Here is a 13,458-nt window from a genome sequence, read left to right as displayed (position 1 = left end):
GTTAATGCACAAGAGTCCTACCTTCCCTTGCACCAAGGTTCAATTAAATCATACTTTTAGAGTCAAATAAATGTGACTTCGTTACCTGAAGACCCACTCGTATTCTTTTGGTTAATGCTCCTTCTGGGAATGAAGCCTGAACCCGGGGCACAGTCGTGCTGCTGAGGATACCACCCTCAGGACCAATCTGGTTGCTTTCTTGCTTGATTCGTGAAACCACTGCAAAGTACTGAGGGAAGTCTTTTGTGATAATCCTGCAGATACGTTTCTTCTCGAGTTCTTCGGCACTGTCTAGCTCTATATAAGGGTAACAATGAGTATTTAAACCAGAGAGATGAGAACTCTTTAAAAGGAAGCCTTACTTATACTTATTTATTACAGTTTATGTAACGATGAAGCACAGCACATTATCCTTAACCATATTACTTGTGTGAGAAGTTCATTCTCTTCGATTTAAATCTGCAGCCACTGACAAGCTGGGTTTAGCATCACATCTGTTTTAGAGCCAATTGTTTTTCCCTTGATCGTTCAGTTTGAAGAAGATTTTGGCTAGGATCCTGTACCTTTGTTCCATACATGATTCCCTTTGGGCACTGTAGAGGTAGTCCTGTACTGCAGACTTCACCTCCTCTGAGCACCAGATACTTCCGTTTCCATAATCCCAAAGGTCTTCAATAAACTCCAGGAATCTGAGGCAGAGGGCTACAGTGTCCAAAAAGAAGTGTGCATGGAGCAACAATATAAGATTTAATCCGTGGTATATCAAAAGCTGATGTAGTGTACTTTGAAAAATAGTCAGACCTCATAAAAGGTATTATTTTATTGGTACTGTTTTTCATTCTACAGGTTCAAAATAGCTACTTGGTTGTGATTGCAACATAAAAGGGGAAAAGGCTAAAGAATCACCTACAAAGTCAAGCTGAGGTTTGCAAGAAAAATTACTGGAAGGAGCAACACATGATTCTTGATACCTGCACTAGCTATTGTGGGTCTATCCCAGAACGCTAAATGAGCTGGATCGGACACCGCATGATATTCTGATCTCAGAGAATATCAGCTAAGACACCAATGCAATATAACCCAGGGTATGTTTTACACATTGGTTCCTGTATATCCCCTTTGAATGTGTATACAAAATGGTACTTTGGAGAGGATATTTAGCATTGCCTGTAGATGGAGCTGTAATTCTGCAAACACAGCCAACTATTCCATTCTAAAATGGAAACGAGGATGGATGATTCTCATTTCTTCCACTATTGAATCAGATTACGAAGACGCCATAACAATATAATTCAGACAGCTCCTCTATATCATCAAAATGCCACCTCATCCACTTTTGCCATAAGCAGCTTGGTGAGGAAATACGAACAAACCTGGCAACGGAATGGCAGCAACACTGGACCTGACACGTTTCCAGACACGGCCACAAGCTGCAGCTAAAAGGAGCACAGAGGCTGAAAACACATGCAGCTGCATTGAGGCAGAGGCTACCTTCTCTTTCTGCTTGCATCCCTGGAAATGCCCTGATCATTCTGTGTGCAGAAGTATATGACCCGCTAAACCAGCCCTAATGCCACCATTGTCATGTGGCTCTCTCTCTGTCTCTCTGTCTCACGCACACACACAAAAATCAATGAGGCTCTCATCTCAGAGGAAATCAGACAAACTCATGCAGGAAAGGTCTCTTAATCGATATTAGTTGTGACAGCTAATGAATACCAATTGCTGGGGGGGGGGGGACACAAACAATAGGGGTATATGTGGGGTCTGTGGCCTTCATGCCCTGTCTGTATTCTTCCTAGAACTATCTACTGGCTCCTGTTAAAAACAGGACACTGTTTTTCGAGTCTTTGAGTGACTCCGCACACATTGGATAATGCACTTCCAATCCTCTTTATAGATCATTTGGAACGGATTTTTTCATGTGCAGAACAAAAAATACACCTCAAACGATGGATAAAGTGCATTGAAAGTGCATTATCCAACGTGTGCGGAATCACTCTTTATCTGATATTTTTAATGTGCATTATTTTCTGTCATAGGTTAACATTATTAATATGAGGAAAAGGATGGGATTCCTTTAAAAGAGAACACATCACCCACCCAGCCAACCCTTGAACTAGACAGATTTAAGCAAAATTAATGTAAAAATACTCTGAAGCATTGTTTATATGTGTTTTCTACAATTCAGTCCAAATGGAATGGTAATTCCTGAGCAAAGTTTATGGTGGACAAAAGAGATACATCTCCTCTCATGTATATGCATGTGTGCCTGTGCAAACTCAGAGCAGAACCACAAGTGACAAAAGGCACAGGTTGGACACTTGCCAGCTTCCCTCAAGTTTTGATGGGAAATGTAGGCAGCTCGGTGGAATGTTGGACAAGTGACAGTTGAAAAGTCCGTTGGACAGCAGTCGGAGAGCCAAGCTGCAAGACCAGGATGCCTACATTTCCCATCACAACTTGAGGGAAGCTGACAAGTGTCCAACCTGTGCTTTTTGTCACTTGTAGTTCTGCTCTCAGAGAGCTTTATTCTTCACGGCAGCTGGGCTGCTTCTGATGCAAAACAACGCACACAAACCCTTCCATCCAGAAAGGATATATGTTCAGACAGTTCTCTCTCATAATCACAGGTTAACTCTGAGGCCCATCAGAGTTGGCCTAAGCAATCCTTGGTAGGGCTACTGAATGTACCAAAAGAATTATTTAGTGTTTCCAAGGGAATTTATCATTTCTACTGCAGGAGAAACAAACTGGCATTTTGGAAAGTGGCCGATTCTGATTGGAACATGCCTTCTTCTCCAACCCCCGCTTGGCTAAACTAATTAACTAAATTCATATAGACAATCACATTTAGATCAATAAGTTGTGGATCCACAGTCCAAAACTTTGTTAGAGAATGGGGCTGAGAATATAAAGGAAAACTAGTGATATGTATCTTAACAATGGCACAAACTGAAATGACAACAAAGTAAGAAACGATGACTCAGCTCAACCCCACCTCCTGAGTAGATACAAATGACCTACATCTTTTCCATACTGTGACACTGAGAGATCTCTGTCTTTTGGTGCTACACCTCTGAAGATGCCAGCCACAGCTGCTGGCGAAACGTCAGGAACTACAATGCCAAGACCACGGCAATACAGCCCGGAAAACCCACAACAACCATCGTTCTCCGGCCGTGAAAGCCTTCGACAATACAAAGTAAGAAACAATGGGTATTCCAACAAAAACCCAGAAATTATGGAATTTGGTGGAGCGAAGGGAAGGAATAAATCTGATAAATATCAAGAACTATAAATAATCAGCGACAACAATAATAATAAAATAAACAGGAGGAGAATTATTATAGCTAATTCTGAACGAGGTTCTAGAATGTGGAACAAAAAATCCACACAGTAAGGACAGGGAGGAGATGGGGGGAGGGTTTCTACGGGCCTCGGGAAAGCCCCATGTTTCCAGAAAAATATAAAATCAAATTAAAAACACTGGAGATTAGAAACTCCCCATAATCACAGAAGCAATATTCTTTTCTTTATGGAAAGTGTGCCACTGAGGTCCTGCAACGGTGCATTGTGAGATTAAAGTGGCCATTTCTGGAGTGCCTGGAAACCCACAACAACCAACTCTATCAAAGAGTCCAAGCTTCAACATTTCAGGGAGGGGAGGGGGAGACTAAGAAAAAGGTAAAAGGAAGAGAATGTGAAGCTGGGGGAGAAAGGAGCAAAAAAAGATAAAAAGAACAGGCTGCAGGAAGGGAAGAGAAAAGGAAGGTGAGTGAGAAGGGGCAGAGGCTGCCAGGGGAGAAACAGGAAAAGGTGGGTAGGTTGGTGGGTGGGAGAAAAGAAAAGGGGACGGGCTGCTGGCACTAGCAGGGGAAGGCAAAAAGGAAAAGCGAATGGGGAGAGATGGAATAGTGAAATGAGATTCCCCATCACACCATGAGTCCTTGCAGGTCTTCTACTTTTAAGTAATAATTATGAAGTTAAACTGCTATCAGATACAGGAGCTACCAAGAATTATCACTCAGCTGCTTCTCACTTCTGTAAGTAGCTCGGAATCAGAAGGTTGTATGTTTTTCTACCGGCATGCACGACGTGTTTGGTTGTATGTCCTTGGTGGTGGTGAAGTATCCATACAACATTCTATTTTACTACTGACTTAATTTGTACAATTTGAGAATTAGCTTTGTTTTTTTCAATGAGTTTTCCCCCCAGCTGATACTTTCCCAGCAACTAACATTTGCCCAGGCCAGAGTGATGCTGTAACATATGTACCTTCATTCATGCCATTGAGAATTTCACTGAGGTTTTCGTGCCTACTGTCATACTGGTGCTCTTTCCATGTTTCACCGTTTTCACTTCGAAGCACTATCAATTCTCTTTCTTTTCCACGCATTGATCCAAAATGAGGGATTTCCACTATGACAGGACTAGACCAAATAAAGATAAAGAGAAGCATGTCATATCACATCTGTCTTTTTTCCCCTAAATAAACATCCCTTGCTCACTGAGGTCTGTTTGTCATACAATGGCAAGCACACTTTATGGGGGAAATGGTTAATAATTGGCAAAACTGCAAAACCCTTTCCAATTAAGATTGCAAGTTATGTTATCGCTCCGACTACACATTCAAGATAAGCATACACAGGAGACTGCTGACATACAGCAATTTACACAAACAAAAAAGTAAAGAAGTCCAAAATACATACAAGCAACCAAAAAGAAAGGGTTTCAGCAGGTGAGCTGATCCTGCACTTAGCTGTACATATACAGTGCCACTTACTCAGGGCTGTGTGTACTTGGTGCTAAAAAAAAGTTTTGTGCCAAAGCAAAAGTATGCAAATGAAGCTACTTTGCAAGATTTATTTCATAAAACAAGGCATCACGTGCAGACTCATGCCTGCTGAGTGGCAACCCCTTTGGTTTTGGGTTGCCGTACCCAATCTCAAGCTTATCTTCACAATCATAAGGTCCAGAAACTGGCTTTAAAAAAAAAGAACAGAGGTGAAACTATGAGGAAGCTAAAATTTGTTTTTTCTGTGCTCAAGAAGGATCAGCACGGAAACAGCCCAGTGCATGCACAATGCAGTTTATTCAGGGCCATGCATACTCTTGCTAATTTTTTTTAATTATAATTTTGCATCAATGTTATTCCATTTAAGATTATTTGCAATGTAAAGAGAAAGTTGAATTCTCCACTGTCTATACATTTTAAAAATTAAGCAAATATTTTTCTAATGAAGGGGAAGCGTGTAAACTGGGAATACAAGTCCCACCCCAATGCCTGGAAATATTAACAATCAATGCTTTTAAAGCTGATTTTACTGCTACAAGGACTAGAAACTTGCTTTCTGTAAAGGAGGGAGGGGTGAACAGTCTCAGGAAGCTGAATCCTCCACCCGCTATCACATTTAGTGGGTTTTTTCCCCCCTGACGTTGTGCAGAATCATAGAATACACACAGCCCTGCATTTACTTTGATCATTATCAATGGGAGATGCATGGACATAGGCAAAGACTAAATTTAATTCTAAGGTATAGAAGGGACACAGTCAGGTCTAACAAACAAAAAACATACGTTCCATTTGGCTGACAAGGCACATTTACATTGACTTGCATAGAAAGTGTATATTCTGCTCCACTGCAACATTGGGTTTAAGTCCCTCATAAGCAGGGTTTTTTTTTTTTTGGAAAACAGGTGGTGGAACTCAGTGGGTTGCCCTCCGAGAAAATGGTCACATGGCTGGTGAGCGGCGCGGAGGGCAATCTAAACTCCCCTCTGTCTGGAGATCAGGGGGTGGGGCCACCAGCCATGTGACCATTTTCAAGAGGTTCCGGAACTCTGTTCCACTGCATTCCTGCTAAAAAAAAGCCCTGCTCATAAGAATGATTTCTTCAACTGACTGATTTTCAGCAGTAATTTAGACCCTGACCCAAGAGAGTTTGTGCAGATACTTCCCCTGCCCTGCTCCCTTGCCTTATATGCTCCTGAAATGTACTTGATCACATGATCTTACCTGTGATCATATGAAATTCACCCTGTATTGGAATGGAGATTGCTGGGCTTTAAAATTAAAAGCCTACAGCTAATTTATTTTGGTGATTATCTGTTTATTCTTTTCTCTGGCCTTTTATTTATTTTGGATTATATTCTTTGATCGTGAGACTTGCATTGCATTGCAGATGTTACTGGAACTGTTGGTAGTGTCTTACTGGAATGGCGGATTCAGAGGAGGGATATTTTAAATCAAATAACAATATAAGTCTGTAGATTCAGAAAGTATCCGGAATTTACAGAACTATCCCAATCTGAGTTACCCCCTTCTAAACCCATTGATTTCAATGGATTTAGGTGCAACTCGGTTTAAGACTGCACTGTTACTCTGGAGTATTAAAGGAAATATTTTGTATTTTGCATTCCAGCGGACAGCAGTGACATTATTTCTTTCCATGGTAGCAAAGTCCAGTGACAACGTAATGTTATTACAGCACAATCCTATACAGAATTACATCAGTCCGAACCCACTGATTTAAATGGATTTTATACTAGGTTAAATCTGCACAGGATTATGCTGCAAATCTCCTAACTATGATTAGGATACTTATAGTGCAATCCTAAACAGAGCAGCGCTCTTCGAAACCCATTGATGTCAATGACATTGCAATGTGAGGAAGATCCACAGTTTCCATACTCCTCCCCCCTTCTTCTCCTCTCATTTTTCTGGAATGGATTAAGGTGCAATATTACACCTGCACTGATTTTGATGCTGCTAATCATGGTTAGTTTCAAACAGAAGTTTGTAACCATGGCTCAAAAGGAGTTTGCATAGTTAGGAGATGGAGACTATTACATTTATACTGGGCCTAATCTTGAGGATACATCACACCAGGGCTTTTTTTCTGGGAAAAGAGGTGGTGAAACTCAGTGGTGGAACTCAAGACCGCACAATGACATCACTTTGGGTCAGCTGGAACAGGGGGCGGGGTGTTAAAGTTTAAATTGCCCTCGGTGAAAATGGTCACATGGCTGGTGGCCCCGTCCCCTGGACTCCAGACAGAGGGGAGTTTAGATTGCCCTCCGTACCGCTCGGCGGCATGGAGGGCAATCTAAACTCCCCTCTGTCTGGAGATCAGGGGACGAGGCCACCGGCCATGTGACCATTTTTAAGAGGTGCTGGAACTCCATTCCACCCCATTCCCACTGAAAAAAAGCCCTGCATCACACACAACAGCTAAGTTTCACAATTTTGGTGCTGAAGACCTTTCACAAAGGGTACCAATTCTAACAAGTTACTCGTCCTGTTCTTGGTTGGTGAATTCAACAGAACAGGCTAGGGACTCATCAAATCAAATATATGTGTAGTGGCTAGATGTTTTGTCGCTATACAAAGGAGACTTATTGAAGCTGGTGGTCACAAATGTGCTGGTTTGGCACAAAGTCACCATCTTGTGCATTTGTACTGGTAGTTATATTTTCCTCATCCCTCTATTAAATAATACACCTCCTATTACCTGACTGTGTGCCCTCTACTCAGGATTATGAGTGCATAGTAAAGTGGCCAATGTGAAAGTCAACAGGTACAGCTCTTTGCTTTCCATGCCATTCCTTAATAAGACGGACAGTTGTGCTAAAGTACTCATGGGAAAGTAAAGCAATTGACAGATCTTGTCACAGAAACACGAACTGTTATGGATTATGCAGCTTTAAGACACAGTATCATTATTTTCCTACAGAGGTTGTACATAACTCTGCCCCTTTTACACTGAACAGAAAATACAATGGCAAGTTGTAATATTTAACATTTACGAAGCACCCCAGAAGTGCTGTGTAAATAGTTAAAGAGCTATCTTAGCAAGGATACATAATTTCTCCAGATCATAGTTTTTTGTTTTTTTAAATTGGGAGGGTGTATTAGAAACAACAATAACAGCAGTTTAAGAAAATGTAAGACACGATCCATCTATTTTAAATAGTTTTACATCCCTTTGATTTTGAGGGGTTGATTTAAGCACATGCCTAAATCATTCCCAGTGAAATCAATGGGATGAAAAAGTACTTAACAGGCTGGATTGTATCCTTGCTGATATCTGTGAAGTGTGCCAATTTTGTTTCTTTAATATTGTGTTTGAGGATTTGTTCCAGGGCCTCGAGAAGGAGATGGATATCATCAGTTCCACTTGCTTGCCTGTCCTAACTTTGCTCCAAAGTTAGAAATGTCAGCACACCGAAAATTATCCTTTTAATACAATCTTTGCAGGTGAATATGTTAGATACTGTCTCTCTGTAGAAGACCCACACCGCTTTGTGCACAAAGATAAACAATACTCACAGAGAAGGTATTGAACAGGTATTGAATACAGGACTTGGAACAACATGATACATTAAACTTTGCAACCTTTGACTTGCAATCAATCAAAATACTCGAGGTTTTAAATATGAAGAATACGGTTTTCTGATTTTTGCACATAGATAAAATTCATACTTCGTTTTTCTACCTGACACATAATTCAGTTTTAAAAGCTTTAACTTTTCACCAGTGTTATTCAACAAGATCATTTATTGAATTTTCATAAACATGACCAGCTTTGGGTCACAGGGGTGGCCAAACTGCCACTCCTGGAGTTCTAAAAAGCTCATTAGAAGATAGTGGCAAGTTTAGTACATAGACATATTATGGACACAGCAGGAACCTGTCAGTCATCTCCAGTCTCCCATCTATGCACTGGGGTTGAGAGAAGGTTGACATTGGTCCTGCTCTTTGAAGTCGTACAACAAGGGTCCCCAATATGGTGCTCGTGGGGACCATGGTGTCTGCCAACACCTTCTTTGGTGCATACCAAGTATTTTTAGAAAGTGTGTGGGCTCTGGTGGGACTCTGCTGATTAGCCAGTGGAGACATGATTAAAATAATGTTGTTTCAACAGCAGTTGTGTTGGTTTTATTCTCTTTCATTCCTCTTTCCCGATGTATTTTTTAAATCACCCCTCTGCTCCCCTGCACTTGGGGACTTCTTCCGCATGTGGCCATTTTGTGGCTGGCTACACCTCCGGCAACAGCCATTTTGTGGTTGTGCCCACCATCCTATGTCAGAATTCCAAAGGTTCCTGCAGGCTCAACAAAGTTGGGGACTACTGTTCTATACTTGAATCAGCTCACAAGCTGCGGGGCAAAACACCTACTGGCAAAAGTGGTCCTGTTGACTGTAGTGGATCACATCTCTGTGTTTCAGATCCTCTCCTGCTCTATCAGCAGTATCAAACGATTGGATGCACTTCACTATTTCAGGCATTAGGCACATTGCCAATGACAGGATGCAAGAATGCCTCTCTACATGGCTAGCTGCCCTCATCAAGTCTGTAGGTCAACTGGGATCTGACTTTTCATCTAAACAATGTGAAAGCAAGAAAATATGCTTAATTCATCTTAACAGTCAAGATCACCTAATTTACCTTTTTATTAAGAATTCTAAGCATTTTACATAAGTTATAAGTCCCATTGCTTTCCAAGGTGCACCTGGGACAGCCTTCCCAGCTGAAGTGCTAATTTTGACTACAGATGGGCACGAATCGAATTACGACCCCAAAAAATGCACGTACCAGGCCGGTTTGTGGTTAGCAAACCAGTTCACCGCGGTGGCCATTTGAGGGGCGTGAAGGCCGTTTTCGGCCTCCTCCTCCACCCTGTGGGCCCACACAGCAGCAGAAGAGGCCAAAACAGCCTTCCTGCCCCTCGCGGGAGGAGGGGGAGGCTGCTGTGGGCTCACAGGGTAAAGTAAGTGTGGGGGTGGGGGTGGGGGATCCCCTCCTGCCGCCTGCCAGCTGATAGTTTAAAGGGACCTGCCACTTGGAAGGCAGGAAAGGGCCCTTTAAACTGTCAAATGCTCCTCTCCCTGCTGCTGCTAAGTGGCTGGAAAGGGACATTTAATCCACATGAACCACGAACCACAAACTGCTTCATAAACTGGCCCCCAGTTTGTGCCAGTTCGTGGTTCCTGGTTCATGAAAATCCACAAATCACGAACCTCATGGTTCAGTTTTTTTGTGGTTCGTGCCCATCTCTAATTGCGACACCCACCCCCAATCTTGGAGATCTTTGGAAAATAGGAAAGGAGAAATAAATTGGCTAGGAGTATTTGGAATGCACAAACTCTGGCTACAACAGTCCCTCTAATAGGGTGTTTTTCAAAGTACCTCACCAATCAGAAGAAGCTGTCCAAAGGGGGAGACAGACCTTCCTAAGAAGCCTTGTTCTAAACCCATTAATCTGCCGAGAGATTCCTGTACGCTGCATAAGATTCTGAGGTAGAGTTTAAGGAGTTCTCTTAGTACATGTAGGCCACATTCAAAATGTGTGCCCTGGAATATTCTCAGCGCTCTCCAATAGTAATGCAGTGCTGGAAAGGTTCAGAAACAGAAAATGCTGTTTTTTGGGGAAGTTTGCCCACCATTATAGAACTTCTCATTATACCACAATTTGAATCCCATAGGCTTATATTTGGCCACCCCTGCTTTACAAATACCTACTTTAGAAAATGGCCCAAGTTTGGCCGTGCCAGCTCCAAAACCATGTAAATACCTTCTCGACCGACAAGGCTAAAAATCAAAGGATCACCACTGTATTTTTGTTTTTACTGTACTCAACACAGCTGAAACAGTTAAATTTTTTGTTTTGAAATTAGGAAAAAAGCACAGAAGTTATGAAAGCAGAAATGCTTGCAGTGAATTCCGCATGCCTAGAAGCACAAGATCAGTAACAGGAGCAGTGCTAGAATAAAATCAAGCCACTATGATTTTTCTTTCAGTGACGAGAAAATCAACTGAAAGGTTGTTGTTTTTATTTTTTTTTGTTAACTTAAAAAAAAATGGGAATGACCAAAAAGGAAAAAGAAAAGAAAAGAAAGCAGAACCAAAATTTTGAAAAGAAAAAAAAAAACTTGTAGACATTTGATATCTTTTCTTCCTACCCAATAAATTTTGTTCCTTGAGGCCCAAGCTGCAGGACACGGCTAACCATGCTCTCACCCTCATTTAGAGGGGGAGGATTGGTAGGCAGGTGTAGTTTACTGAATAACATCCATGCAGCAGGAAGAGAAACAAGAGGGGGTTAGGAACAAGCTGTCATTCCCAACAGAACTTTCCACCAGGGACCATGGGTGGTAATGAACAAAATTTATCATCAGTTAAATATATAAATAAATATATATATATATATGTCTATTTCTGTACCCCACATCATAGTGGATTGTTTCCCCTAATGTTAGCTTTGGGAAAATGCCTGCCGTTGGCATTTGTGTTAGTTCAATGGATCAGATTTGGTGCCACAAAATTCACACTTATTAAATCACTCTTCCGTTAGTGAAGGCATGCAGTTCTCAAGAAGGAGGGAGGGTTTTGGTATAGAGTAGACAGCTGGAAATCAAAGGCATTTCAGAATGATTTGGTGGTGGACATTTAATTCAACATGGCTTCTGACCCATTCCGTTCTATATTTATGTGCATCTCCCTTTGACATTACTGGAGATGAATCAAGAGCGATAAAAGAGAAACATTTGGGTGGGGGTTTTCATTTTGTATGTCCATAGGCAGAATTCTTGTTGATATCACAGAGAATTGTGCCTACAATAGAACTGCAGATAAACTTTTAAAAAAAGGAATAGATTCCTACCTCACAGTAGGTTATTTAAACAGGCAACAATTGAGAATGGTAAAGAAAACGGTTACAGATGCAATACGGCAGCCAGCAACAGCATTTACCAGCAACTCACCCTAAGAACTGTGCACCCGAAGGCCCCATTTCCACCAGCCTGCTAGCCAATCCTTCTCCTTCAACCATTGGTGGAGGGCTGGCCAGTTTGTGTCTCTTTACCAAGCGGCAGGTGATGCGGGTAGGCGCTGTACATTTCCGTGGAGGAATAATAATCCTCATGCCATGGTGACGACTACCTCTCATGGAACCTCCACGGGCATCCACCATAAAGCTAACCAAAAAACTGCATGGAAATACAAGAAGATAAGTGATCTAGAAGCTTCTGTTTGTTTTTTTAAAGGTACAACCATAAATGTAAACCAAAATCACGCTGTTAAAATGAAACCAGTGACAATGAAGACCACATTAAAAAAAAACTACATATCACAAAGTTCACACTTCCATGGCACAAGGTATACACGACACAACTCTTAGCATGATTTCTTGTTATGAAATTCAATTATACCTACTAGGCACCCAGTGCATTCCTTAATAGAATGCACCATTCTAATCCCATCAACTTTGATAGACAGAACAGAACATTGAGGATTGCATTGATAATTTAAAATAGTTTTAAAAATGCTAGGTCAAATATGGTTAAAATGTGTGCCTTAGTCTACTGTAATTAAAATATTAGCACGTCATCCATGCACTAATCACCTACAGTGCACTATTAAATATTCTGTGACACTCGGTGTTTCAAAGAATGAAGCTGGTATTCACAAGAAAAAGTATTATGAAGGTGATTTAACATTTATTTGTAAATGAATCTGTTAAGGCTGGGATTTTCAAGGTTTTTCGTTGACTTTTGAGGCCAGATCGCCAGACATTCATGATTAGATCTAGTCCTAAGTTTCTTTTAAAACTTAAAAATTGCTGCAGAGGGTGGGGAAATTAAGTCAGGATTGTGGAATGGGGACAGAGGTGATTTTTAAAAAAATGTTTTCTCCATGCAATTTCCCCAGCTATTTGCAGGTGGCCATCAGGTAAGTACACGTACATGCTGCAGCTTAGAAATGTGCAGAAACAGAGCATAACAGAACCAGATTGCCAAAGCTTCTTCAGAAATATAATCTAATGTCTGTGTACGAAAGCTGTGCTTCTTAAAGTTCATTCTGGGGAGCCCTAGGTTTTCTTAGATGCTTCAATGAGAACAGTAACAGAGGACAAGTTTTGCAGAAAGACTGCTTAACCACCATTACCAGGGCTTTCTTGCAATGAATACCTGTATGGAAGTCGTGGGTATCTTTTAGGTTACCCTCTCAGTTCACACAGCCAAACACATCTCTGTGTACTCTAAAATATGCTCCAGTATCCTCTGCAATGCGCAAATACTCATTGATTCCTTGGAGAGATTTCTTTGAAGGCTGAAAATCCTGAACCCCCTGCGCTAAGGTATGAACCAAAACAACAATAAGGAATTCTTTCTGCACTCCAACACCCCAGTGGCCAATAAATATAACCCATGACATAACTGGTGCACTATGGAATCTCAGTAGAGGCTTTTAGGACACTGTAACACCAGACTCCATACATGAGTTCTAATGGTGATGTCATCATAATGACATGAAGATACCATAGCAGTTGAACAAGTTTGGGGGAAATGGATTAGAAAGTTATCATTTCCAGATGCTAGCAAAGTGTTTTTCTGAGCACTTTTCACAAAGGCTGACATGCACTGAAGTGCTTACACAATGCTCCTCTTTCTTC

The 13,458-nt window shown here is 41.3% G+C and overlaps 1 protein-coding gene across 1 annotated transcript in view; it reads right to left on the bottom strand.

The window, feature by feature from the left end:
- ANK3 (ankyrin 3) overlaps positions 1-13,458 on the bottom strand; it is a 307,582-nt gene that overhangs the window by 55,103 nt on the left and 239,021 nt on the right. The window contains exons 27-29 of the mRNA XM_054982849.1: positions 11,768-11,992; positions 4,279-4,433; positions 86-297 (exon numbers count right to left, since the gene is read on the bottom strand). Of these exons, the coding sequence (XP_054838824.1) occupies positions 86-297; positions 4,279-4,433; positions 11,768-11,992 (592 nt within the window). The remainder of the gene's footprint in view (positions 1-85; positions 298-4,278; positions 4,434-11,767; positions 11,993-13,458) is intronic.

Source organism: Eublepharis macularius, chromosome 6, assembly GCF_028583425.1.
Source record: "Eublepharis macularius isolate TG4126 chromosome 6, MPM_Emac_v1.0, whole genome shotgun sequence".
Lineage (NCBI taxonomy): Eukaryota > Metazoa > Chordata > Lepidosauria > Squamata > Eublepharidae > Eublepharis > Eublepharis macularius.
Note: the sequence above shows the minus strand (reverse complement) of the source record. Positions and strands in the feature narration are given on the sequence as shown.